Below are 27,627 nucleotides of genomic sequence, written 5' to 3'. Positions count from 1 at the left end.
TCTTCTTGCATAGTTGTGCCCCTTCTCTTTCTACTCAGGTTAGCGCCTGTTTGTGCTGTTCTCTGAAGGGAGTAGTACACACTGTTGTAGGGAATGTTCAGTTTCTTGGCAATTTCTCGCATGGAATAGCCTTCATTTCTAAGAACAAGAATAGACTGTCGAGGTTCACATGGAAGTTCTCTTTTTCTGGCCATTTGGAGAGTATAATCGAACCCACAAATGTGATGCTCCAGATACTCAACTAGCTCAAAGGAAGGCCAGTTTTATAGCTTCTCTAACGAGCAAGCCCGTTTTCAGCTGTGCTAACATAATTGCACAAGGGTTTTCAAGGGTTTTCTAATTATCCATTAGTCTTCTAACGCGCTTAGCAAACACAATGTACCATTAGAACACTGGAGTGATGGTTGCTGGAAATGGGCCTCTATACACCTCTATGTAGATATTCCTTTAAAAACCAAATATATAGTCATTTACCACATTAACAATGTATAGAGTGTATTTCTGATTAATTTAATATTATCTTCATTGAATAAAACAGTGCTTTTCTTTCAAAAATAAGGACATTTCTAAGTGACCCCAAACTTTTGAACGGTAGTGTACATACACACACAGGGTATATATATATATGTATAATGTACACACTGTCATACTGTGGGTGTATGTGTACTGTGTGTATATACTGTATAGTGTTTATCTCTGACCCCCATTCCACCCTCCTCTCTGTCCTGCCGTTCCCCCCCATTTTGCCACAGTTCCACCCGCCAACCCCCATCCCCACCGCTCCATCCCGCCCCCCTTCCTCCGTCCTGCCTGTTTCACGCTACGTCTCCGGCTCTACTACAGTAAAAGTATTTTGTTTTTATAAACTATAAAACTATCTTTTTAAAAAAATATATTATCACATTATGTAATAATATCTATTTAAACTTGATTTTGTATTTTTGCTATAAAAAATATTAAATCAGGTTTAAATAGCTGTTATTTACATAATTTGATAATAAATAAAAAAATCGACACTTGGGATATTTTTTGGAAAAATTTTAGCCAGTTAAGTGGTTAAATACTTTATCTGATTATTTTTTTTTGTGTGTGTGCGTTTACGTATATATATTATATTGTGTGGGTGTGTGTAGACCAAACCCCCACAGTACTGATCACACCCCCATGGTGTTGGTCATGCCTCCTGCAGCAGCACACAATAGGCCCTTCATAAATTTCAGCTCAAGGCCATGTGGACCTTAATCTGGTACTTTTTGTTTGATGCAAATGGCAGAAGTGTCAGAGGAGTGACTCCCACCGAAATAAATTAGTCTGGAGGAAGAAAGGGATTAGGTAACAGTCTTCCTGCTTCCTCAAAACTGAAAACTGCTTGTCTATTATTTAGCTCAGTTATATAAATGTATACATAATGTTGTGAGGCTTTAATGACAATTTAATAATCATCATCATCTATCGGAAGGTGCCACATAACTCTGCAGCACTGGTCAGTTGTTGCATCAAATCATACAAAAAAATCAGACATACAAAAAGAATACTAACATACACAGTTGATTAGGAATGTGCAGACTTGTGACATAGGGTAGAGAGAGAGGGTCATTGTCATTAGAGCTCGCAATCTACAGGGAAGGGTATGTAACAATGTTTTCATTTTAACCTTTTTTATTTTTTCATGTGTCCATAACATCAAAAATCTTAACTTTACCATCACAAATATTTTTCTACCACAGCAATAGGATGTGCAGTGTTTTAATAAGTAACTGCTTTGTGTGGGAGGGAGAAGTTGAAGAGAGAAGCTGTGGTTTATACAAAGAGAGTCCTTAAATGGACACGAAAAAGACAGGGGAGGAAGGAAGAGGTAGACTCCTGATACAGGGACGGTTATTTATGACACATCCAACAGCAAAGTACAAATCTATGTCGAAATAATGTACATATTTTCTTTAAATATATCAATGCTTTAAAAATGTTATCACATTGTGTCATTCAGGTCTGTGTCATTATTTGCACTCAGATGGGATGAAAAAGTATTTGCTTCTATTTTGCACGTCTAGAAAGAAATAAAATTCTCACATACACTATGGGCCTGATTCAGACCCACTCGCGAGCGGCTGTCCGCTCGCAAGTGGGTCGATGGTCTGCACTGAGCATGCGCACGACGGAGGGAGCTCCGTCGTGCGCATGCGCCAGACACGACGAGCGAAGGACTTGCCTTCGCTCGTTGTGTCCGATCAAAGGGGGCGTGCTGTCAATGTTGATTGACAGCACGCCCCCTTTGGTGGGCGTGCCGGGGGCGTGCCTCCTGACGGGGGCGTTCCCATGGGAACGCCTCCCGTCAGAAGCCGGCCCACTGACATCACTAGTGATGTCAGTGGGAGTGATTTTGGCTCTGATAGAGCCAAAATCACTCCGGAGCTTGCGGTTGAAAACCTCAACCGCAGGCTCCGGCTCGCAATTTCGATGGTCGCGATGGTCACGACCATCGCGGCCATCAAAATGCACGCTCGTATAGCCTGTGGGTGGTGACCCACAGCTATACGAGCGTCCAGGAGGACGCTCCATGAAAATGGAGCCCGGCCCTCATTCAGAGCGTGCGCTCTGCTCAGAGCGTACGGCTCTGAATGAGGGCCTATGATATAATACTTGGGCCCTCATTCAGAGCCGTACACTCTGAGCAGAGCGCACGCTCTGAATGAGGGCCGCCCTCCATAAAAATGGAGCGTCCTCCTGGACCTCCTGTCACCACCCACAGCCTATACGAGCGTGCATTTTGATGGCCGCGATGGTCGTGACCATCGCGACCATCGAAATTGCGAGCCGGAGCCTGCGGTTGAGGTTTTCAACCGCAAGCTCCGGAGTGATTTTGGCTCTATCAGAGCCAAAATCACTCCCACTGACATCACTAGTGATGTCAGTGGGCCGGCTTCTGACGGGAGGCGTTCCCGTGGGAACGCCCCCGTCAGGGAGGCACGCCCCCGGCACGCCCACCAAAGGGGGCGTGCTGTCAATCAACATTGACAGCACGCCCCCTTTGATCGGACACAACGAGCGAAGGAAAGTCCTTCGCTCGTCGTGTCTGGCGCATGCGCACGACGGAGCTCCCTCCGTCGTGCGCATGCTCAGTGCAGACCATCGATCCACTTGCGAGCGGACAGGCGCTCGCGAGTGGGTCTGAATCAGGCCCTATATCAGTTATGGTTGAAAGATCAACATGCAATGGTGCCAGAAAGGTTGGTGAATACATTAGACAGAGTAATTAGTTAGTAAGATCTCATGCAAAACATTTGTCTCCTGGTATTACTATCACAGCTTTGTGTTACAATCTCTTTTTCTGCAATATTAATGTCCCATTATAAGCTTGCCTATTATATTTCTTTTACAATTTCTTGTATTGATGTGCAATATAATTGCCCTTTACTTACTGCTGCACTGCTATCACCAAGAGTGTTGTTTGAGCATGTGTAACTAATACTATATAAAAGAGCAGATGTATATTTCTTATTTTGTAATCTGGAATTAATTTGGATTTAGACTATCCTTTCAATTAAAAATGCTACGTATTTTGTCCATCTTACCTTTATATATATATAGCACACACATATTACGCAGCACTTTACTGAGAATATTTCAGTCATTCACATCAGTCCCTGCCCCAGTGAAGCTTGCAATCTATATTGCCTATTACATGTACACATATACACACCATATACACACTAGAGTAAATTTTGTGTCAGAAAACAACTAATCTAACAGTATGTTTTTGGAGTGTGGGAGAAAATCAGAGCACCTGGAGGAAACCCATGTAAATACAGAAAAACATGCAAACTCCATACATATAGTGCATGTAGCAGCCTCAAGTAATTTGCTTCTGCACGCATCTCTGGATATTATAGTACAGTAAACACAGTCCCCTTTTGCGCATGTCTCTGAGGTGCACCATAACCTCCTGTATAACCTTGCACTAAATTTAATCACCCCCACTGTCTGTGGGTTAATAACCAGTCTGCTTTTACTACTGTCACTTCTGATTTTTTTCTCCTCCTGATGGATAGTCTTATGTATAGAAATATGCATCAAATATGCATACCACACTATCAAACTTGAAGTCTTGTATTGCATTGTTGTATTAGAGCCTGATTCACTACGGATCGCAATATAGCGCACGCACGCAGTTTTACTACGAATATATGCTAATCCATAACGATCCCAATTCCGCCGCACCACTACATAAGGACGCCCACTTCACCTACAAGCATATCCATACTGTTTAGCAAGACTGCGAAAACATTGTACAGTCAAGTACCATCGGACCCATACGCACAGTTAAGGCAGGTCAGACCTCACTCGGGAATTGCTTACTTCAGGCCTCAGGCTGCATATGGTATCGCAGTGGCTAATTCATGCACGCCCATGTAACGGCGTTGAAACGCACTGGCACGCCTGCGTTCGGCCGCCACCCCCCCATCACCACCCACAGACGGCACTTCCTGTCAATCACTCTGCGATGGGTCTGCACAGTCCCAATCGCAGTGGCCGGTTTGCGAACATGCACTGCGATGCATTAGCATGCACATTACGCATCAATCGGCCGATTGCGTCGTATTAGCAACTGTGATCCAAGCTGAATCAGGCCCTTAGATGAAAAATCCTTTAAAATAATATTAACTAATCGTATTTTGGTTTGGATTTGGCAAAACTAGCCTCAAGTGTTTAGGTTTCGTATTGGATTTCTTTAAAAATAGAAAAAAAAACCAGCTAAAACCATGTAACTTGGACCAGTTTTTGTTTCTATAGTATATTAACATCAATAACATTCATTTCCAGTCATTTCCAGTCAATTTTGACCACTTCACAGCACCTGAAACATGAGAGAGGGACATAAATGCAATCCAAAACATGCAAGATCTGGTTTTTAGATACGAGTTCCGAACATGGCTGGAAGACCAAAGTCATGACTCGGTTCGACTCTGTACCCCAAAGTTTTCAGCAAAACCTACCACTCTAATGCTCTAATACATGGGAAAATAAACAAACTCCTACACTGTGTTCAAGAATCCATAAATATTCAGATCAGCAACATTCATACTGTACAAGGTTATGTTCCAGTAATGATCTTTTTCAAATCAAGTAATCACATTGGTAATTATCTTGCATCTCCAGCAAACTGTGAGTGTACAAATCCAGGAACAAATTCTCCTAGGTAAATCATCCAAATTTTGGCAATGATCCGGATTCTACAAGGGTGAATTTATAGTGTGCCCCTCAAATATCCTTATTTTGGGACAAAATGTACTTTCTGTTTAGGATTCAGTGGGTGGAAACACTTTTGAATAAGGTGGAACGATTCTTTATGCAATGGAAATCGTATATAGATACTTTTCCGAAAGCAACTAAAGAACAAATACATTATAGCTTTTGTCCCACTACTGTACCTGGCATTTAACCAAGTTGTCTGTACAAGACCTACCTATCTCCTTATGTTGACCGGTAAAATTTTGACGGGCACCTCCCTCCCGGATTCGTTCGGCCATATTTGACGCTTTCTGTATATCTACGATATATATATTTTGATTGCATCCACAACTACTTTATAACGGCTATAGAGTCCAATATTTAGAAGCATTTCATTGTGATTTTTTTTTCTATGCTTTTAGGTTTTTCGCTAAGACTTATTTGGAATAATCTCAATGTATCCTACATCTGTTTTTTTTACTTCAGAATTGACCTTACTGTTTAAATTGTTTAACTGAACATTTCATTGTACTGCAGACGGTGCCTCAAAAAAAGATCCGGATAGCAGGTGCAATTGTAACTTTCTCAAGGGATTTATAGCAGTTGACTTTGTCTAGTTGCTAAAGGCACCATTAATTAAAAACTAAAAAAAACCTGTGCAATCTACTGGACAATTGATACATGCAACTTATAGATTATTGCATACTAGCTGGGATACCCCGCGTTGCCGGGGTTGAAGACTGGACCGTGAAGTATCCCTGCAGCCTTAACTTTTTTACACTGTCCGCGCATATAACCTGGATATATGGACTATACAAATTAGGAGTAAATGACAGTGCAGGCAGGCATATTGTCATACCATTTGGAATGGAGTATATCAGCAGCACACTGACTTGCAGAACAGAAATCAGTATAGCTTCCAAAATCACTTCAGTTTCAGAATCACTGCAGAACAGAGGGGGTGATTAAGCTGCGGACCGATATGCTATTGCAGCTGCTAATATGTTAGTAGCTGCGATAGCTGTAATATCGTAATCCAGCAGGAGGCGCTATGCCTCCAGCATGCATTACTGATCCCAGCTGCATCCAAGGATTCAGCATCAGATCATCCGCAATCCCTTCGACCTCCCACTTGCCAGCCAGAAATGGCAACAGACTGTCAAACGCTGCCAGTCTGCAGTCGGACTTCGTGTGGGATCACAGGCCCATACTGCACATGCGTAGTACGGCTCAGGTGCATGCACAGATTCCCGATAATCGGGAATCTGTGTGATCCCTGTCACTGCATCCGCTGCTGAATCATCCCCTGAAATCACTCTGTAGACCAAGATTGAAGATCATGTCTAGCAGGGCTGCCACCAAGGGGGGGAATGCTGGGACTGGAGTGCCATTCCCAGACAGAAGGGGGCCCGACCGCAGTGGCACTGCGTGGCTGCGGTCAATCTCCCCTGCAGTTTATACTCTCCATATGCTAAGATTTGCCAGGATCAAAGATTGTGGATTGATTATGCTGTCTGCCACAGTCTGAATGTATCGAGTGCTGAGCTGCTCATGAGCCTGCCAGAGTGTGACAGTGGGCCTTATTCAGTAAGGAACGCAGTTGCTAAGATGCACACAAACTGCGTACTGCGTCTGCATATGGATCGTAGTGCGTGAACTGCTCATTGCGAACTGGACTGTCATCGCAGCAGCTGCACAGACCCATCACAGAGTGATTGACAGGAAGTGCTGTTTGTGGTTGGTGATGGGGGGTGGTCAGGGAAACGCAGGCGTGCCAGTGCGTTTCAATGCCGTTGCAGGGGCATGCATAAATTATCCACTGCGATGCCCTATGCATCACAGTGGATAACGTGCGTGGAAGTTAGCAATTTCTGAGTAAGGTCAGGGCTTGGGCAAGTGTGTGTGAGGCTGCGATGGTACTCGATTGTACCGATGGTTTCGCAGTTTTGCTAAACATTACGGATGTGTCAGGATCCAGCCTGGGCTCTGACATTATTCACCGCTGGACTGGTGTCTTTAGGCTCTGAGGCGTTTAGATATCAGTGGCAGTGGTGGGTTATGCCTGAGGATTCTCCCCAAGGTCTGGTAGGACTTTCATGCGTGCGTCCTGGCTCTGGTGTCCCAGCTCATCTCAGGATCCAATGAACAGCTGCCTAGGGGTATTTAGGTCCGACTCCTGCAGCAGGAAGTTGCTGTTCAACTTCACCATATGACTGCACGTAGATATTTCTGGTGACAACCGGCTTATGTTCCAGAGGCTATATTACTTTCCTGTGTTCCTGGTTCCCTGTGTTTTCCTTGTAACCTCCGTGTATCCACCCTGTGTTCACCACGAGTTCTTCCTGTGGCTCTCACTTGCACCACTGTGCATTCCGTTCCTGTGTTTCCATACCAATCATTAGTTACCCTGCGTGTCTCCAGTAACAAGCCTGTGTACAATCTCCAGTTCTTCTGCTTGTGCATCCAGAGACGCACTTTAGTGTACAAATATACATTCTGGTGTACAAATCTCGTTATCTGCCAGTGCGTCTGGAGCCGCACCTTAGTGTACAAATACACATTCCTGTGTATGAATCTCGTCATTTGCCAGGGCATCCAGAGTCGCACCTTAGTGTACAACTACAAATACACATTCCTGTGTACGAATCTCGTCATCTGCCAGTGCGTCCGGAAGCCGCACCTTAGTGTACAAAATACACATACTGTACCTGTGTACTAATCTCAAGTTATCTGCCTGTGTGTCCGGAGCCGCACCTTAAGGTGCATACACACTAGACGATATGCTCCCTGAGCGATATCGTCTAGTGTGTCCCCGGCAGGCTGTGCTCAATGTCGTTCATGACATTGAGCACAGCCGCTGAACAATATCATTAGCGATATCGTTCAGCGCCGGGCTCTCTCACCCATTCCCTGACATGCAGCAACCTGACGAGGTCGTCAGGTTGGCCTGCATGTCAGCCCGATGAACGAGGATGACGAACGACCCGCGGGAACGCGCGTCGTCGTCATCGTTCATCTTTTTTGTGTTAAAAATGGACGATAAAGTGGACGACTGAACGATAACGATATCGTTATCGTTCAGTCGTCCACTTTAATCGCCCAGTGTGTACGCACCATAAGTGTACAAAATACACATCCTTGTGTACTTCATCCCTACGTTCTATACAAGTCCTGTCTACTCTCCCAGTGCGCCCCCAAGTGGCATCATCGTATACTGTGTTTCAGTCCTTTCCATTCCCTTGTGCTACTCCCAGTGTTCCCTGTGTTAGTTGTCTCAGTATATTACTCCAGTCTCCCGTCACTCAGAGGTACCTGTCCAGAGGGCCGCGACCTGCTCACTTGATGCGGTGGAAACCATATACCAATTGGAGGGGTCACTGGAGAAAACCACCAAGTGAGTTAGACTCCGCGCCTCTGGGCAGGTTTCGCCAACTGGGTTTGACCGCAATTGGGAGACTTAGTCTATTACTCCCGTCATTTACCTGCAAGTATCCAAAACCCCTGAGGTTCTAACCTCATTAGAGGTAGTCACAGTACCCGGTTGTGACAGGATGTGTGTAATGTAAAGTGGGCGTCCTTCTGTAGTGCAAAAGCGGCATTGCGATCACAATGAATTAGCATACTATTTCAGTTGAACTGCATGCGTAATCGCTATTACATTCGCAGTTGTGTTCCATAGTGAATCAGGCCCTGTGTATGTATGAAGCCAGCCCCTCAGCCCCAAAACCTGTGTAATTTAAGAGTATCTTGGTTTTATGGGATTGTGTGACAGTGTGTGGCCCTGACGAAGTTCAAACCTAGGCAAGAACCTAATACTGGAGGATATATAGAACTCTGCGCTATTATGTTTCCAGGAAGAACGATATGAATGAAATACAATTCACACAGTATATAGAATATATAAATTTGACTATTTTTTGTTTGGTTGACCGGTTAATATAAAACAATTACACAAACTATATGAGTATATAGTATTTAACATACAATATATCACTATGTTAAAAAAGAAAAAAAGAGAAAGAAAAAGAAAAATGCTGGAAGAGGTGGATCCAGAAAAAAATGTTGCTAAATATAACAAATGAATAAAATGTCATCCAATTGGAAATTTAGGTTTTTCCTGATTAATCCACACCTGCAAATAATTGTACAGTTAATGATCTCACCATAAATATTGGAGTCTTGTGTTTAATAGTATAGAATTCCGTGGAGCTTCATGTCCTAAATGACAACATCATGTGAGCTTCAAATGCATATTGTAAGTCCACATCCAAGTGAATGTGATAAAGCCCCAGACCTGTGGAGTGAAACGCATCAGGGATTAACATTTGGACCTTTTGGGAATACCTAAATCCATCTAAACACCTGCTGCATCATTGCAGTCCGAGACGCGAGACCCGCGATCCCGGTGGACACGTGCTGGCAGTCGGAGTGGAGGCTAGGATCGAGAAGCGGCTGGAACACCATCACCTCTCTGCAAGGTAGCCGCTTTACCAGTCTCTCCGGGCACAGCAGCCTCCTCCGACACCTACATTATATCATATTCACTTGGATGTGGACTTACAATATGCATTTGAAGCTCACATGATGTTGTCATTTAGGACATGAAGCTCCACGGAATTCTATACTATTAAACACAAAACACCAATATTTATGGTGAGATCATTAACTGTACCATTATTTGCAGGTGTGGATTAATCAGTAAAAACCTAAATTTCCAATTGGATGACATTTTATTAATTTTTGTTATTTAGCAACATATTTTTCTGGATCCACCTCTTCCAGCATTTTTCTTTTTCTTTCTCTTTTTTTTCTTTTTTAACATAGTGATATATTGTATTTAACATACTATATACTCATATAGTTTGTGTAATTGTTTTATATTGACCGGTCAACCAAACAAAAAATTTTAAAATTTATATATTCTATATATTGTGTGAATTGTGTTTCATTCATATCGATCTTCCTGGAAATATAATAGCGCAGAGTTATATATATCCTTCATATCTTTAGACACACCTGGTTTCCAGGTGTCTATATGTGCTGCCACAAGCACATTGCATTTTTCTGCTGCTAATTTAGTGTCAACATTGTAAATGATCCTATATTTTTCTATTTCACTTAGATAATTATCTCATATATAATACATTTAAATAGCGCTGGGTTGTGTTTCTTTTTCTATTGTGTATAAGAACCTAATACTGGTGAAACTGCACCACCATGCCAAATTTGGTGGAGCTAAGTCCAAAACTCTGGCTGTGCATAAAGGACAAACAGAAAGCAGACACACACACGCACTATCAGGTTGCGGCCTAGGATCGGTCATTATTCGCCCCAGCGCTGGCTTCCCCTGACCTCACGAGCGGTCAGACGTCAGGTGCGGCGGCAAGTGACGCGCTGAGGATTATGTCTAGGGACCACGTAGACATCCATGAGCTGCTCCATGTCTTGGTTGCTGCATGGATGCAGCCATGACAGTCTTCATCTCCTGATTACCCTTTACATTGGGTAGTGTGGTGGTCGTCATCTGACGCTATCCTCCAATGAACTGCTACCTTAGGGTATATAACCAGGCTCCGGACAGCAGGAAGCTGCCTGTACAATGTTGTTACTACTAGGCTTGCCGTCACTTCGTTCCATCCGATACTTGTGAATGAGGAGGACATACATCCAGGCCCCTCGCCTCCGATTCCTCCCACAAAATGGGACCTCAGCTTTCAGCTCCCGTGAGCCAGCCGTGACAGTTTGTACAGGCCCAATGGTAGCTTCAGTTTCCCAGGGTGCAGGGGCATTGCAAGATCTCGCCTCTTGCATGGGTAATCAGGAGGCAGTGCATCATCAAGTGGCTCAATATTTACAAAAGCTCTCTGGGCAACTATTTGTTATCCAGTCAACCTTGGCCACGTTACTTCCTCCTCCTGCTGTGTCTGCTCCTTTGAGTCCTCCAGTCCATCCTCCAGTTCCAGTGACTCCGAAGTCTTGTCTTCAATTGACATCCCCTGAACACTGTGATGGAAACCCAAGACGTTGCCGAGGTTTCCTCAATCAGTGTGAAATTCAGTTTGAATGCCTGCCACAGAACTTCTCTATGTCTAGGTCAAAAGTGGCTTATATTATTTCACTGCTGACTGGAACTGCCTTGGATTGGGTCTCCCCATTATGGGAATGAGCGGATCCTATGATGAGGCCAGGCCATACTGCCTCAGCCCCCTCCAATCTCCTTCGAGTCCATTAAGGGACCCGTACTGTGGGACAGTACGTGGTCCAATTTCAAACAATTTCTTCTGAATTAAAATGGAACAAAGAGGCCCTCAAGGCTGCCTTTCTGCATGGACTTTCAGAAAAAATTAGAGACGTTAGCCTCTCAGGATCTTCCAGAGTCCTTCTCTGAAGTAATTTCCGTGTATAAAGATCGACTTACGCCCTAGAGAGCGATTGGCTAGTAGAGGGCGAGAGGATCGATTTTGGGATCATTTGTTACTGGATGGACGTTCTTCTTTTCCGGCAACAAATATAGAAGAACCTATGCAGGTTAATAAATCTCGGCAAACACGTCAGTTCCAGAAGAAGTTCTGCCTTTATTGTTCAGCTCCGGAACATGTTCTCAAGAATTGTCCTCTTCTTGCCGGAAACACAAGACCCTAACTGGTTCTGGGAGCGTCCAGTTGGGGGTATTGATCAAGCCATCCCATTTAATGGATAGTCTTTTATCGGCGTTCCTTTCCTAAACTCGAGGACAAAAGATTTGAAAGCCTTGGTAGATTCCGGAGCCACTGGGAATTTTATTTCTGAGTCCCTGGATATACCGGTCACTCCTCTACCCAGCAAGCTAGCTCTCTCAGGGGTAGATGGCAACGTCATTCTGAGAGATTCTATTTCCTCGGTTACCCACCCAGTGTCTCTACGAGTAGGATGCCTCCATCAAGAAATGTTGGAATTCCTAGTTCTACCTAAAACCTCTTACGAACTAGTTTTAGGTCTGCCTTGGCTTAAAAAATACAAACCTATGCTGAAATGGTCTACTATGAAAATCCTTGCTTGGAGTCATAGCTGTTTTCATCAATGTCAGTCCTGTGTGCTTCCTTTCTGTACCCATCAAGTTTCTACCAGACCTTCTCTTAAGTCTCCTACTCCTGATCAATTGAAAGTTCTCCTAGATCCCCGTCTGCCAGAACCATACCAGGATTTTGCTGACGTTTTTAATGAACTAGCTGCGGACAAATTACCTCCTCATCATTCTTGGGACTGTGGCATTGATATCATTCCTGGGAAAATGCCACCTTGTGGCTAAATTTACATTCTTTTGGTTCTGGAAACAGCAGCCATGTCTGATTACATTAAGGAAAACTTAGCCAAGGGGTTCATCAGACCGTCCACTTCTCCTGCTGGGGCTAGATTCTGCTTTGTCAAAAAAAAGACAGTGCGCTCAGACCCTGCATAGATTACCGAGGACTCAATCTAATTACTATCAAAAACCGATATCCTCAGCCACTCATCTCTGAACTTTGACAAGGTTTGTGGGGCTCACTTTTTCACAAAATTGTATCTCCGCAGGGCCTACAACTTGATCCATATCAAGGCGGGGGATGAGTGGAAAACTGCATTCAAAACTCGGGATGGCCATTTTGAGTATTTGGTGATGTCTTCTGGCTTATGTAATGCTCTCACTAAGAAAGGGTCTAGCCCATCTCAAATGACTCCTGCAGCAGAAGTGGCCTTCCAAGATCTCAAAACAGCATTTTCCATAGCTCCAATTCTTCGCCAACCACATCTCGAGAAACCTTTTATCTTGGAAGTAAATGCCTCCTTGGTAGGGGTAAGAGCTGTGCTTTCTCAAACCACTGAAGACAGGAAAAATCATCCATGTGGGTTCTTTTCTCACAAATTCTCTCTGACCGAGTAGAATTATGCCATCGGAGACAAAGATTTATTGGCTATGCGTTTGGCACTGGAGGAGTGGAGACACCTTTTGGAAGTTGCTAGATTCCCTGTTACCATTATCACAAATCATAAGAACCTTGTTTATCTCCAAACAGCTCATCGGTTAAATGCCAGACAAGCTCGCTCGTCCCTCTTCTTCTCTAGATTTGACTTCAAACTTCAGTTTCGTCCTGGGATCCTGAATAAGAAAGCTGATGCTCTTTCTTGATCCTTTTTGTCTCCACAAGAGGTGGAAGATCAACCTCAAGTTCAGCCGATTTTGGATTCTCTAATCTTTGCTCAAACTCAACTCTTGTCTCCTCCTCCTGGCAAGATCTTTGTGGTACCTCAGCTGCGTAAAAACTTATTGACATGGGCCCATGGTTCTCTTTTTGCTGGTCACTCAGGCATTCTCAAGACTTTCAAGTTTTTACAGTGGTCCTACTTGTAGCCCACTATGAAGGAAGATGTCCAAAACTTTATTGTGTCCTGTGCCAAGTGTGCCCAGCATAAAACCATTTGTAACAAAGTTGTTGGTCCATTGTGTCCTCTGCATGTGCCAAACACCCTTTGGACTCATCTTTCAATGGATTTTATTTCTGAATTACCACCTAAGGGACACAATACCATCTGGTATGTAGTAGACCTATTTTCAAAAATGGCTTACTTTATCCCTCTAGTCGGTCTTACGTCTGCTTCGCAACTGGCCAAGGTGTTCATCCATGATTTCTTCCGGCTTCATGGTTTACCCAAGGAGATTGTATCTGACTGTGGGGTACAATTTGTGGCAAAGTTTTGGAGGGCTGTTTGTGCTGCCTGTGGGATCAAGTTGAAATTTTCGTCTGCCTATCACCCTCAAACTAACGGCCAAACAAAAAGGGTGAATCAGGAGCTGGAGACGTTTATCAGACTCTTCGCATCTTCCTCTGAAGATGACTGGATCAATTTGTTGCCTTGGGCAGAATTTGCCCACAATTTCAGATACCATTCTTCTTCAAATTCCACTCCATTTCTTGCAGTGTATGGTAAACATCCACGAGTACAAGATTTTCAAGATTTACCGCCCATGGTAGTTCCTGCTGTTACCAACCTTGTTGGTTCCTTTTCAGATTTATGAAAAAATATTCATTGTTCTTTTGAAAAAAACTTCCAGTAACTAAAAAAAATTTGCAGATTGGATTCATCTCACCGTTCCCCTTCTGAGAGTCGGAGACAGGGTGTGGCTATCATCAAAGAACATTTGTGTGAAGGTTCCAAGCAAGAAATTTGCTCCACGCTTCATTGGACCATACCGCATTCTTAAAGTCATCAACCCTGTGGTTTATAAATTGGAACTCCCTCCGCATTTGAGAATCTCCAACACATTTCATATTTCTTTGTTACGACCATTGGTTCTTAATCATTTTCAGCATTCTCCACCCAAGACTCCTCCCAAGTTCAAACTCAACTGGGAGTCGAATTTGAGGTTTAGAAAATCCTTGACTCTCGACATCGGTCTAATTGCCTTCAGTATCTTATTGATTGGAAAGGATACAGAACTGAAGAACGAACATGGATTAAGGCCTCTGATGACCATGCTCCTCAACTTGTTTGAGCTTTTCTCCTGTGCCAGCGGTGCGACTGGATACCTTACCCACATGCTGTATACATCCTCCAAGTACAATCACAGTGTCACTCTCCTGTGCCAGCGATGTGACTGGATACATAGCCCGCATACTCTGTACATCCTCCAAGTACAACCACAGTGTCACTCTCCTGTGCCAGCGGTGTGTCTGATACCTTGCCCGAGTACTTAATACAAAATCCTCGCTAGTGCATCTTTCAGAGGTAAATTCTCCTGGGCCTCATCGGTGTTATCTCCCTCCATTTCCCACCTGTATTGGATACCTGACCAAAGGGGTGCGACCTGCTTGCTGGGTGCAGCTTAAACCCATATCCCACTTGGAGGGGTGACTGGTGAACACCTCCCAGCAGGTTAGACTCCGCGCCTTTGGTCAGTTCTCGCCAACATCCGATACTTGTGGATGAGGACATACATCCAAGCCCCTTGCCTCCAATTTCTCCCACAACCCGAGACCGCAGCTTTCAGCTCCTCAGTAGGAGATTCCCCTGAGCCAGCCATGACACACACATGCACATTCCCGCTTATTATTTAGATAAAACATTTGAAGTAAAAACTAATAATATATTATAATGAGCTAACACATACCATTTACTATTATATTAGAAGGAACTTTGTAGAACATTATCACTCATTCACTACAAAAGCTTTACATTTAGTAGATGTTAAGCTGTTGTAGATGCCATCCAGAATGGACATACAGGTTGAGTCTCCCATATCCAAAATGCTTGGGGCCAAGGGTATTTTGGATATCGGAATATTCCGTATTTTGGAATATATGCATACCATATTGAAATGTCTTAGGAATAGGGCCAAATCTAAACACAGAATGCATTTATGTTTTATATACACCTTATACACACAGCCTGCAGGTAATTTTATACAATATTTTCAATAATTTTGTGGCTCAAGCAAAGTTTGTGTACATACATGAAATTTATTTATGTTTCATATACACCTTATACACCCAGCCTATAGGTCATTTTATACTTTATTTTTAATAATTTTGTGCCTTAAACAAAGTTCGTGTACACTGAAACATCAAAATTCAAAGGTTTCACTATTTCAGTCAAGCTAAAAATATTCCGTATTTCGGAATATTTGGATATGGGAGACTCATCCTGTAATTGTTATTCAGAAACTTGTTTTTTTTAAACACATTTTATTAAGCGAATCACAGTTAAGTGCAACCATCATAACTCACGAATGCATAAAACACAAAATATAGTGATCCATTTTTAAGAAGGTTTAAGAGCAAGAAAATTATCTCGCAGTGACGGTGTAGCAAGTCGTCACAGAAAGAAAGAGTTAAAAAGAGAGGAGAAGAAAGGGAGGTAAAGAAAAAAACAATGAAGGAAGAGGGGGGAAATAGATAAGTAAACAGAAAGGGGGTCTAAGTCCACAAAGTCCAAAACCCAAATTAATACAGAGAAGAAAAAAAATGTAAGTACTGAATGGAGAGGAAGCGTTTTAGGAAGTCAGCCAAGGGGACCATATTTTGTTGAAATATTTTGAGGAGTGACATTATAGCAGTCATATATTCCATCTAATAAATATACCAAATACGTGATAAAATCGCATGCAATGGTGATGGTGCAGGATTTTTCCAGTCAGCCACTGTTTGACAGGTCACGGCATATGCCAAAGTATTTTATTTTTATGCCGGGAGAGTATGGGAAGATTTAAGGGAAGGAGGAAATAGAGGCCTTCCTACCTATATATCTGTCTGTTATTACCCAAGTTTGTTCAATTAATGTTTAATAAATAAATAGTTGTCTCAAATAGGTGCGAGAAGAGATAACCTCCTGCTACATACTGGCCAAATTTTGGACAGGATCACTATATGCTGAAAGGAACCCTCATTCTGACATCCCCTCTAACACCTATCTGAAGTGTTGTAAAACATAACTTTTAATTGGGATGGCACATAATAGTTTACAGTGCCGTAACTAGACATTTTGGTGCCCTGTGCCAGAAAGAGTATCGGTGCCCCCCCCCTCCGCAGGCGCCAAGAAAGAGGCATGGTCTTGTAAGGAAAGGGCGTGACCACACTATAGTACCCCCCGTTTACATTACGCCACACAGTAGTGGCCCTTATTTACTTAATACTACATAATAGTGTGCCTTATACAATTATTATGTTATACAGTAGTAGTGCTTCTCACACATTGTGCCACACAGTAGTAATGCCCCTTACACATTATGACCACACAGTAGTAATGCCCCTCACACATTATGCCACACAGTACAAATTCACACATTATGCCACACAGTACAAATACCCCCATTACACATTATGTCCCACAGTACAAAAGTACAAAGCCCATACCCCTTACACATTATGCCCCCCCTTACATATTATGCCACACAGTGCAAAAGTACATGGCCCAATTCGCCTTACACATGTAGTTGTGCCACTTATGCAGGGCCCCCTGTAGTTGTGCCCATAGGCATTGCCCCTGTTGTTGTGCCCGTCGTTCCCATATGCAGTGCCCCTGTAGTTGTTCCCATATGCAGGCCACTGTAGTTGTTCCCATATGCAGTGCCCCCTGTAGTTGTTCCCATATGCAGTACCCCCTGTAGTTGTTATCATATGCAGTGCCCCCTGTAGTGTTGGCCAATTATGCAGTGCCCACTGTAGTAGTGCCCCTTATGCAGTGCCACCCAGTACTTACCTGACCACGCTTGGCATTGCTGACTCCTCGCGGTCATCGGCCGTGCATTCGCTGCCGCACTGACTGGATCTAACTTGATGATATAGAGGGGCGCGGCCTTGCAGGCCCCTCACAACGTAGGTGACATCATGACATCACTCGCGCACTTCATCACTGGGAACACTGGCCTCTGAATCGAACAAGGCTTCTTTAAACTCTGATCATTTCAGAGGCCAGCGTTCACAGTTGGGAGAACCGTTCTTTAAAAAGATGTCTCTCCCAGTGCGAGGCAGGGGGCAGTGCACAGGGGGCAGGCAGCTGCACTGCTCCCTGCTTTAATGTGTATTAGTAGCGGTGCGTCCGGCAGAAAAGGAGCTAGGTGGACGGCTAATATTATACATTGCAGCGGGCAGCGCAGATGAGAGGTAAGGGGATGATTGTGGGTGGAGGCAGCTGGCCACACCACCTTAGTTACGGCCCTGATAGTTTATAAGTACTTTCTTTAATGTTAACACAAATAGAACTAGATGCTGCATTGTCCCAGATTTCTGTCCAATTTTCACTATCTATAGTATGCCCAAGATCCAGGTCCAATGTTAATTCATTAGAATCCCGGTTGGGACCTACCCCCTCACCTAATAAGGCATATATAGTGGTGTTCAGACCTTTGATAGAGGAGCGTTTTCAACAGATAGACTCAAAAGAGGTTAAAGGTCTACTTGTCAGAGTAGAGCTAATTTTAGAATGAAAGTGCCTAATTTGTAGAAAGCGAAAGAAATCTTTGGCAGGACTTGCCACTCTTTCCTGAATTTCAGAAAATTGGGGAAAATTAGCATCAGTAGTAATATAAATTAAGTAATAAATGTTTCCCGATAACCAGGTAAAGGAGGATTTACATAAGCCTGTGGGGAAAGCGGGATTATGGAATAATGGTGTCAAAGGAGACAGACCTGGGGCTAATTTAAAGCGTCTATTAACATAGGAATCAAGAACTTTAGTTTTGGCAACATTCATTTTGTAGCCCGAGTGCTGGGATTATAGCTGTATTTCAGAAAGGAGTGATTTAAGAGATTGGGATGGTTCAGTAAGAGAAAGGACCTGCGTTTATTCCGCAAATAGTTCTGTTACAATGGATCCTTGCCGCTAAAGGCTCCATAACAAGTGCAAAGATTAGGTGTGAGAGGGGACAACCCTGCCTAGTACCGTTAGTAATCTAAACTAGTGGATCTAATGTTATTAACTTAGACCTGCGCTGATGGAAAGAGATAAAGAGCCAAAACAACATCCAAAAATTTCCCAGAGAAGCCCATTTTGTCAAGAACTGCATGAACAAAGGACCAGGAGATGCGATTAAAGGCCTTCTCCACATCGAGTGCTAAAATAAGAGGGGAGTGTTTGCTTATGGATGGAATTGATCAGGTGTATAGGCCTTCTAGTGAAATCCGATGCCTGGCATCCTGGTATAAACCCGACCTGTTTGGGATGTATCATGTATGAAAATAACGGGGCTAAGCGATTGACTAATAATTTAGCATAGATTTTCAGGTCGACGCTCAATAACGAAATCAGCTTATAGTTAATGCATTATGATGGATCTCTATCAGGCTTGGGGATTACCACAATACTAGTCCGGGCTATGTCGGGAGCAAAATAGTCGCCCTTCATTATATCATTAAATAATGAAGTAAGGTGTGGAGCAAGCTCCTGCAAATAGTTTATATGTAAACCCGTCAGGGCCTGGGGCGGCAGAGGATCGCATTGATCTTATGGCAGCTATTGTGTCTTCATCTGAAATATGCTCATTGAGTAAAGTCAGTTGAGAGTCTGATAGACTAGGTAAAGGAGTAAACGACAGATATGAACGCACCTCCTTGGCTCTAGCAGAAGAGGAAAAAGAAGGATCTGTTAAATTATATAGGGAACTATAGAAGGTCCAAAATTCCTCAGCCATAATTTCAGGTGGTGAAAGAGCCAAGTGTTGGAGAATATAATTTGTCTATCGCACCTAACGCTTGCTTAAGACGTAACTTATTGGCTAATAAAGAATCAATTTTATCAGCCTTATTGTAGAAGAGTTGGCAGAGTTTCTGTAAAACAAGGGCGGCATGGTGGGATAAAAGGGTACTTAGTTGACCTCGTAGGTTCTCTATTTGGGAAAGCACAGAGGCTCTAGGGGAGAGTTTGTGGAGCCAGTAGTGTGGAGATTTGTGATTCCAAAAGTTGAATATTCTACATGGCTGCTTTCCTAACCGCTGAAGTCTTTGCAATAAGGAAACCCTGTATAGGTAGCCTAATGGGCTTCCTAAAGGATACTGGACGTAATATCAGGAGAAGTGTTCTCTTTCGAAAAATAATGGGCTATTGCTAGCTTTATTTCTTGCAGTGCAGAGGGGTGCTGTAAAAGGGAACCGTCTAAGCGCCAATTGCACTGTCCACGAGGAGAACGATATATATCTAAAAGAATATGGGCCCTCATTCAGAGCCACTCGCTAGCGGCAGTACGCTCGTTCCGAGCGATGTTCGCACATCTGCGCATGCGTACGGATCGTTATATGCATGCGCGAACCAGTCAGTGTGGCCGAAATTCATGTGCTTGCAATATAGCGAATGCCTGCTATTTTGAGTGACAGAATGAGGCGTATGTGGGTGGTAACAGGGGAAGGTGCTTGAAAATGGGGAGTGGAGATCCGAACGCAGGCGTGCTTAAAGGTCAAAACGGGCGTTTTATGGGTGTGCATAATTAATACAGCAGCGTCATTGACCACGTCACTGGGTTATTTTATAGCCAGAACTGCTCGCAAGATTGTGGTAGGAAAAACCAACCACAAGAATAGCGAGCAGTTCATACGCTGGTCGATGTACTCGATTAATCAAATAAATAGCGGACATGACGTACGGTGCGAGCGGCCAGGGGGCGTTTTTAACAAATAAACGAGCGTATGTTTTGCTCGCTCGTTCAGACTTAGAGGTGTGAACAGACTGCAATTTGCGAACGGATCATTTGAATAGCCACCCCTTGTTTTTGAACGAACGACCGCAAATAGCGAACGGCTCTGAATCAGGCCCATAATCACCTGCGTGGTCTGTCCAGGAAAGTGGGGTAATGCCAGCATCTACAACCGTAATAGATGAGGAAACATGAATCATATCGATCCTTGAGTAATGCTGATGTGGAGCAGAGAAATGGGTATAATCCCGGGCATGAGGGTATTTAAGACGCCAGGAGTCGCAAAGCGCTTAAGGGAAGCAATGGGAGTACAGGAACCTTTAGGAAGGGACATCCCCGAAGTGTGTGCAGGAGGATTAGCTCTATCTTGCAAAGGGTCAATAATAGTGATAAAATCCCCACCTATAATTATGTGTCCCTGTGCCTCTCTACCAATGCGCCTAAACAAAGTAATCAAAAAATTGTGGCCGGTCTTGGTTAGGAGCGTAAACCGAGACTAGGGTGAGGGTCTCAGAGCAAAGGGTGCCAATCACCATAAGGAAACATCCCTCTGGGTCTATCACAGTTTTAGTGTGAACAAACAGAAGTTTTCAATTAATTAAAATGGCAACCCCACATTTTTTTGTTATTCAGATTATATTATATAATAAATAGCAAGGATTGTCTGGGACTTAAATTCTCCCTTGATTGGCATAACTCAGGGATAGGCTGGTTCCAATGGCTGTCTCCATCACTTGTAACTAAAACGTATTATCAAAATGAAGTCCAGGATAAAGATTTGGGCCTGATTTATCAATGAATGATATTCTTGTTATCACTCGTTACTAATCTTAAAAGGTGCTCCAACTAATCAGTTTCTAAATGTGTTGTGAGCTGATTGGTTGGAGCACCATCTTAGATTAGTAATTAGCGATAAGAAGAATATCACTCCTTGATAAATCTGGGCTTTGAATTCTCACTGATGTTCTTGAAATCTAACTTTAAAAATCTGTAACTTTATGTCCAAGTAATGTTTTCAACCAATATCATCGAGTAGAGTCCTAAAAGAGGACCTCAAGGATATTGTCATATTGGCTGCAAATAAAAATCTACATAGAATGATAACTTATATGTGTGTGAACTAAAACTGAAATAATTGTTTGTTCTTGAGTAATAGTGTGTGATTTACGAATATTTGGCAAATTACTAATTGATAGGTGATACAGGAAAAAAAAGGAAACAAAAACTGTCATTCATTCCTGGAGATGACCCCATCAGCCAGGTCCCAATCTAGAAGCGATCTTTTTTCCTGGTATACTTTGGTGTGATTAGTATAAAGAGTTTTATAAAGCTTCTTATCTAACAATTGGCATAATGCATCTTTATCTTAATCCTCAACACTCTAAACCACCATTTCTATACTTTGTCTGCAGTTTTTATCATATATCCTGCTTTCAATTCTAGAAGAGCTTGTTTCTCTGGGCGGGAGGTACTAAAAGCAAAATGCGACCAAAACTCTGCAAACTGCAGTTTTCTGAGACCATATTCCCCATATGTACCAAGCTCCGGAATGTGACACTTTCCAGAGCTTGGACCTGTTAGGCAACGCCATCTATAGAATTTTAGTATAGTGGCGTTATTAACGCTGCTATCCTCCTGATAGGTGGTACATCCCCTCCCCCCTCTGATTGAGAGAGATTAGTTTAATGTACTTTAGGTTTTGAACACATTTTGAACACATTTTCTTTGTCAGCCTTCATCACTCATGAAATCTCTCTATATTTGAATGGGATGGGTATGGGATCCCGACAGTCACAATGCCAATGGAATTCCAACAGCGGCATCCTGATGGTCAAAATCTCAACGGATTTTGATAAGCATTCTAACTTTAATCCTAACCATAACTCTAGCGCACCCCTCCCCCAGCCTAACCCTAACAGTCTCCCTAGTCCATAACCCTAATACTCACCATCGGACTCTAGGCCTGATTCAGCATGGAACGCAAAGGAGAGAACGCACGCACTTGGCCAATGTTTTTACACTGCGCATGCTTATGCATTGCACTGCATGTGAACGAACTAGCCTGAGCGATTGGGTTATGGTACGCAGACTACACGCAGTGTTTACGCAGACCCTTCCAATATTGATTCACAGGAAGTGCCGTTTGTGGGTGGTGACGGGGGGTGGTCAGGCGAACACAGGCATTATAATGCCGTTATAGGGGCCTGCATAATTAAGGCAGTGGAGCAGCATACGCAGCCTTACCACCGTAAGCTATACACAGGAACCGGGCAAAATCCTGCGGCAGGTCAGGTCAACCACTATCATGCTAATGGGTCCAATGGTTCTCAATGTTACCATTGTTTACGTGCTGATCAGGCTATGAGTAAAGGGAAATGGGCAGCTTAATATGGGGCTGGGGGTCTGCATCTTGTGCTGCTGTCTCTGTGCGTATGCATTGATTAGCATATTCTCGCAGCGGCCGGGTGCTTGCGTCTGCATCCATGCGTTCCTTGCTGAATCAGGCCCTCTGTCGGGATTGTGACTGTCAGCAATCTGATCTGACATCTTTTATGTCTAAAGGAAGATCTCTTTATGGAAAATAGAAGAACCTCCCTATTTTCACTTTACCTGTCATTTATTTCCAAAATTCCAGTGAAAACATGATTTTTTGGTTCCATGATATCTGTAATATATCGACACTTGGATTATCCACATTATTTAGTACAATACAGAGGATTCATTAATATTCTAGTTTTTAATCTTTTTATGTGCAAAATATTTGGCCTGACATAAGGAACATTTATTTTAGTTCCACAAGTTATTGACAATAGTTCTTTATCTCTATCTCTCTAAGGATAGGGAGTTGTAAGTGTAAAATGTGACCGACTATACATATAGATTCAAGCAAAAGCAGTTTATGTGCATACAAATTTTGGAAATGTGTATTTTATAATAAACACACATATGTCCAACTCCACATGAGTTGATGTATGATGTTGATGTATGAGTATGATGTTTATATACTCAGGATAGTCTTTCTGTTATCTGCTACACATATTTCTGCTACACATATTTCTTATCTATCTTTTTATCTTTTTCACATACTGTTAACTAATTATTATTATATTCAAATGCATTGCTGGTATGTGTATATCAATTTTATTAATTTCCTTCATTCTGCTGCCAGACATATATAGGTTCTGTATTAATCTCTGTTAATCCATTCAAGCAAATGCCCTATTTCACAGACCGGGAAGTGGAGTTATATCAAGGGGCCGTAAGTCATTCAATCTCCTATGTTGTATGTATATATGTGTATGATTTTTCCATGTGGATTTGATGAGGTTGAACCCTGCTCCACACATGGAAAGAAGGGGATGGGTGGTGCTGTGCAGTGTCTGCGGGCTGATTGAAAAGTAATGAGACTGATTTTTTAATTCAGAATCAGATGACTCTACAGGATCTGAACATTTTTCTTTTTCAAAGTAGCGTCCTTCACATTCAATACATTTTTTGCAGCATTTCAACAACGATTCAAAGACGTGCAGTAGACCTTTTAGTGTTGCAGCTGTGGCATTTTTCACTTCATCATCTGTTGAGAACTTCTTCCCTCACAGTTGTTTTTTCAGGATTGGGAATGCCCAGAAATCACATGGCTCTAAGTCCGGGCTATATGGAGGGTGTTCCAGTGCTGTCCCATTAATTTCAGTCAGTGCTGTCAATGCAACAGCATCAACATGTGGTTGGGCATTGTCTTGGAGCAAAAAGCACTGTTTCTTCAGCAAATGTGGTCTTTTCTTCCTCATCGCTCCATGCAAATGGGTTTTCAGGACGTTTGCATAGTTGTCACCATTATTTGTCTGTCCACAGGGAACCCAGTGCTGTAGGATTCTACCGTGCGGATCAAAGAACAGCAGAGGCATGGCTTTACATGCTGAAGGAATCACACAGAATTTTTTGGGTGGAGTCGAGTTCACAAGTTTCCATTCACTGGTCTGTTGTTTGGATTCCGGATCATAATGACGAATCCATGATTCGTCACACGTCACAATCGATGTTAGGAAATCGGGTATCCTCTCCGACATTCGAACGGTGTTCTTGCACGATTCAATTCATTGTCGCATCTGCTCTACTGTGAGATTTCTGGGTACCCACCTGACACACACGGAATGCATTTTCAATTCCTTTGTCACAATATGCTGAACCGATTCAAATTATATGCCAAGTGAAGCCGAAAGTTTGCGTAAAGTTAACCTTCTGTCATTTTTTAACATTTCCGCAGCTTTGGCAATGTTGACATCTGTAACCGCGGTGGATGGTCTCCCACAACGCGATTTGTCAGTCACCTCTTTTAAGTGCTTCCACCAGCGAAATACTGCAGCATGGCTAATTGTTTCTCAACCGTATACTTGCCGTAACATTTCATGAGTTTAATTTTCGTTTTTTCCAAGTTTAACTATGGCAGTCCAACCGCAGGTTCAGACTCATCGATGTATGAGCTTCACAATAGACAGCATAGTGTTGACACGTCTACCTATGGGACAGAAAAACAGGCAGTCTCATTAGTTTTCAATTAGCCCTCGTGTATATATATATATATATATATAAATGCACAGTCCAGCACTCAGTAGTATCCAATTAATTGCTCACCGGGTGCCCTCCACTTTAACAGCCTGTTACTGTAAATTATATATATTGTTGGATGGCGGCACTCCGGATGTTCAATGGAACACTATTATGATTCAGAGCCGGACGCTGTGACAGAGCGCTCGATCTGAATCAGGGCCGTCCCTCTGAATTTAAGAGGCCCTCACATAGCTGTGGGTGACCACCCACAGCTATAGCGAGTGGCCAAAATGATGGTCGCGAGGGTCAAGACCATCGCAACCATCGGGCTTGCGATGAAACCCTTGTGGTAGGGTCTCGTTTGCCGCAAACCCAGGAGTGCTTTTGGCTCTATCAGAGCCAAAAGCACACCCACTGACATCACTAGTGATGTCAGTGGGGCCGGCCCCAGATGGTAGGCGTTCCCATGGAACGCCTCCGTCTGGGCAGCCACGCCCCCGGTGGTGCAAGACCCATAACGACGGCTTGGCCGTCGTTATTCGGGTCTTGCGCATGCGCACGATGGAGCCGCCTCCGTTATGCACATGAGCACTTGGCCAACATCGACCCGCTAGCGAGCGCTCAGCGCTCGCGAGTGGGTCTGTATCAGGCCCTCAGTTCCTGAACCTCCCATTAACTATGACGTAATGTCCTGGGCCAAAATATATTTTCTATAAGATAACTTTTATTCTAAAGGCTATTTTGAGTGCCTTCTTTTCTCTATACTATATATACAGGTTGAGTCTCCCATATCCAAATATTCCGAAATATGGAATATTGCGAAATACGGATTTTTTTTGGCATGACTGAGATAATGAATCCTTTGATTTTTGATGGTTCAATGTAAGCAAACCTTGTCTAAGGCACAAATTACAAATATTGTAGAAAATTACCTTCAGGCTGTGTGTATAAGGTGTATATTAAACATAAATTCATTTCATCTCTGTACACAAACATTGTTTGAGCCAAAAAAATATTGAATATATTGTATAATATGATCTGCTGTGTGTATAAGGTGTATATTACACATAAATGCATTCTGTGTGTATATTTGGGTCCTATTCCCAAGATATTTCATTATGGTATGCAATTATTCCAAAATACGGAATATTCCGTTATCCAAAATACCCCTGGTCCCAAGCATTTTGGATATGGGAGACTCAACCTGTATATATAGAGAGAGAGAGAGAGAGAGAGAGAGAGAGAGAGAGAGAGAGAGAGAGAGGGAGGATCAGCGCCACCTGTATTACGTTTATGCAATGGTAAAGATAAAATGTAATAACTAATCGCACTATCCCACCTGGTTGTGGGTGTCAGCTAGTACAAGAATTATATATAGCAGTGGTGATCTGCTATCATAAAGAGAAAATATTGTTGGAGTGGACTTGATATATAGCGACAGCGGTGCTCAGGTATAAATAAATGATAGCTCACTAATAAATCAAACAATAGATATATGTTGTCCTAATATATTAAATATATTAGATAAGTTAAGAAATATCAATATATAAACATCAATATATAAACAGTGCCAGTGAAACAATGGTATACCTTATTAATTGATAAATAATGTAATAGCTCATATGGACCAATAAATATACGTAGTCCTAATATATTAAATAGGTTAGAAAATAAATATAAAAATCATGCGGCAATAGTAACATAATATGGATTAAAATTCTGAGTTAATCTCTATAGAATAATAGGTAACAACACAGAGAGGTTGTATTCTGAATAATTAAGTATCTGGGAAGTACACTGTTAGATCGACATACACCTTTTCCTAGTTATAGCCTCGTTTGCATGGCAAGTGATATGACTGCAGCACATAGATGTAGTAGATGATGTCACAGTCTCGTATAATTACCACTACAGTCCAACCATCCGGGATTATTAGCAGAGACAATCCTGCAAGGTGGTAGTCCCTTAGTGCGGATGAGCCTGGTGGACGAGCTTGCTGCCAGGTGGCGCCATCTGGAGAAGTCACTAATGCTGTGCGGCTTGTGTGCCGGGAGCAGTTTGTGATAGCAGCGGATGGTGTACACCAGGTGAGTCCTGTGGGGGTAATCAAAGTTGTTTGGTGGGGTATTTAAGGGTCGCTTATGTGTTATATTAGTTGTATGTATGCCCTGAAGACAGGGGTGAGGTCCCTGAAACATCGGCAATAAAGGACTTTTGTATTTATAAAGGAAAAGCCTGCCTATTTGTTATTTATCTGTATTTAGATGGTTTACACACCCCAGGAGGGCACTGCAGCAGTATTGCAATTGATGAACACAGGAGTGCCGGGCTATCTGCTTTATTGATAGGGAGCAGCTTTATTTGGCATTTATAAAAGTTATGACAAGTTGTTTCTTTCTCAGGCACAGTATGAGAATCCCCCACATATCTACGCATTAACAGACAACATGTATCGCAATATGCTTATTGACGGAGAGAACCAGTGTGTCATTATCAGGTAAGGGTATGCTGGAATATCAGTGTTGGTGGCATAGTCAACTAGAAATTTACAGATAAGGCAATCCTAAATCACTGTGCAATATTTCTAAATATATTACAAAGCATGCATAGCTTGACAAAATGACAATTATTAAATTAATAGAGCATTCTTTGCCATTAATAGGAATATCATATAATGGAACCTTAAAATACAGGAAAACTAAGATAGATTC

At 42.7% G+C, this 27,627-nt stretch overlaps 1 protein-coding gene across 1 annotated transcript in view; it reads left to right on the top strand.

The window, feature by feature from the left end:
- The window catches only part of MYO1F (myosin IF), a 312,887-nt gene that overhangs the window by 113,794 nt on the left and 171,466 nt on the right, over positions 1 to 27,627 (top strand). Inside the window, exons 3-4 of the mRNA XM_088448915.1 lie at positions 23,538 to 23,627; positions 27,319 to 27,413. Of these exons, the coding sequence (XP_088305041.1) occupies positions 23,538 to 23,627; positions 27,319 to 27,413 (185 nt within the window). The remainder of the gene's footprint in view (positions 1 to 23,537; positions 23,628 to 27,318; positions 27,414 to 27,627) is intronic.

The sequence above is a fragment of the Taudactylus pleione genome, unplaced genomic scaffold, assembly GCF_031769625.1.
Source record: "Taudactylus pleione unplaced genomic scaffold, aTauple2 ptg000471l, whole genome shotgun sequence".
Lineage (NCBI taxonomy): Eukaryota > Metazoa > Chordata > Amphibia > Anura > Myobatrachidae > Taudactylus > Taudactylus pleione.
This window is presented reverse-complemented; position numbering and strand designations above follow the sequence as displayed.